This window comes from Morus notabilis, unplaced genomic scaffold (assembly GCF_000414095.1).
Source record: "Morus notabilis unplaced genomic scaffold, ASM41409v2 Scaffold8927, whole genome shotgun sequence".
In the NCBI taxonomy this organism is placed as follows: Eukaryota; Viridiplantae; Streptophyta; class Magnoliopsida; order Rosales; family Moraceae; genus Morus; species Morus notabilis.
In genome coordinates, this window is record NW_010365113.1 from 1 (window position 1) to 1646 (window position 1646).

Genomic DNA, 1646 nt, shown 5'->3' on the forward strand with positions numbered 1-1646 from the left:
AACACTACGGCCGTTTAGATTTGAGTTTTTAATTTAAATTGGGACATGAAAATTTTTTACTATAGTAAAAAAGTTAAATGTGATTATTTTTTAGAGCCTTTTATTGTAATAAAACTCAAATTTTAAACTCAAATCTGTGAAATAAACGAGCCTAAACTAGTTGTAAAATTCGTTTGGTTAATCTCATTATTTTTAATTGTGGGTTTGTTAAAGATAATATTCCGAGTAAACAACTAAACAAGTAATGTATCGATCCATTTTCATCATCTTTTTTTTTTTAATAATTAATTCATTTTCCATCATTTCCACCATGATCAGCTTTTTAAACAAAATTCGACAACAAAGGGTATAAATCAGAATGATTTTGTTAGAAGAAAGAGTCAAAAAGAATATGTTATTCCTATTCCTGGAGTTTCATTATGCTTTCACTTAACATTTGAACAATTACTTGTTCAACAAATTGAATTCTCAATACAAATCAACTCCCCATCCAAAAGAGAGAAAAAGAGATTACAATTGCAAAGTCTCTAATTTTTCATTTCCATAAGCAAGATAATGCCTCACAGCGTCCCTCATGTCATCAAAACAATCAGATCCCTCAAAAAACCCTACCAATTTTCCGAGCTCGCGGTCGCCTAGATCGTCGACGAACGGCCTCACCGGGACGGCGTTCTCCGGCTGGCACGAGTAGGAGTTTGGATTGTCGTCCACGATCACCACGCGCCTCAAATCCCTCCCCGACTCCGAGAGGTCCTTCACGAGCCGCCCGTCGACCTCCTTGCAGGCGTCGCGGTAGAGCCGGTGAGCAATTAGGCTCTTCCTGTCGAGCCGGTCGATCACGAGCGACGCGTATTCCCTCAGCCCCGCCGTGAACACCACCACCTCGTACTTTGCAGCCAGCCACTCCAGCAACTCGTCCACGCCGGGACGCTTCAGCACGTAGAAGTTCATGACCTCGCCGTCGATCCTCGGCCGCACCACGAAATCGAACCTCTCCGGCGGCGGATCCGCCTGCGAGTGGACCAGCGTCTCGTCGAGGTCGAGAAACACTGTCCGCTTCTCCAGTGAGGTCGGCGGCGGTAGAAGGCCGTCGAAGGCGAGCGATCGGCGAACTGCTAGGGTTTCCGGTTTGGATCGGGCCGATCTGGAGTCAGATTCCGGCGTTTTCTTGAGGATATTGTAGCCTTTGTTGCGATTCGGAGTGCCTATCTGAGCCAGCTTGGAGAAGATCTTGATGAGGCGCTTGTGGCAGGTGAAGATCGACTTGTTGACAGCGGCGAGGACGGCGGCGGCGGCTTTCTTCGCCGGCGATTTGCGTCGGTGGCGGCGGCTGCTGCTGCTCCGGCAGTCCTTGATCGATTTCGTCGGCGTTCTCTTGATGACGATCTTGGACACCATTTTCAGGTGATTCTGGGAATTTAGAGAGAGAAAGAAGGAGGGGTTTGTGGATTTTGAAACGGTGGTTGGGATGTCGTGAGATTATGAGTTGGAAAACAGAGTGGAAACTTGGGGAATGCTTTTTAAATTTCGGCTCGGTGTAACGGTCATGCGTGGTGGTTCGGAACCGAAGCTAATTGTAAAGAAGCGTTGGAGTTTGTTTTTTTACTTTTGTTTCTCCCTGCGGTTGGTTCGGTTACGTGCGGTTC

The 1646-nt window shown here is 46.6% G+C and overlaps 1 protein-coding gene across 1 annotated transcript; it reads right to left on the bottom strand.

Moving 5' to 3' along the window:
- Positions 1 to 412: 412 nt before the first annotated feature.
- On the bottom strand, positions 413 to 1606 carry LOC21383825 (carboxy-terminal domain RNA polymerase II polypeptide A small phosphatase 1). The gene has a single exon (XM_010107323.2). The coding sequence runs from the start codon at positions 1396 to 1398 to the stop codon at positions 511 to 513; it is 888 nt and encodes a 295-aa protein (XP_010105625.1). The 5' UTR covers positions 1399 to 1606; the 3' UTR covers positions 413 to 510.
- Between the last annotated feature and the right edge of the window lie 40 nt (positions 1607 to 1646).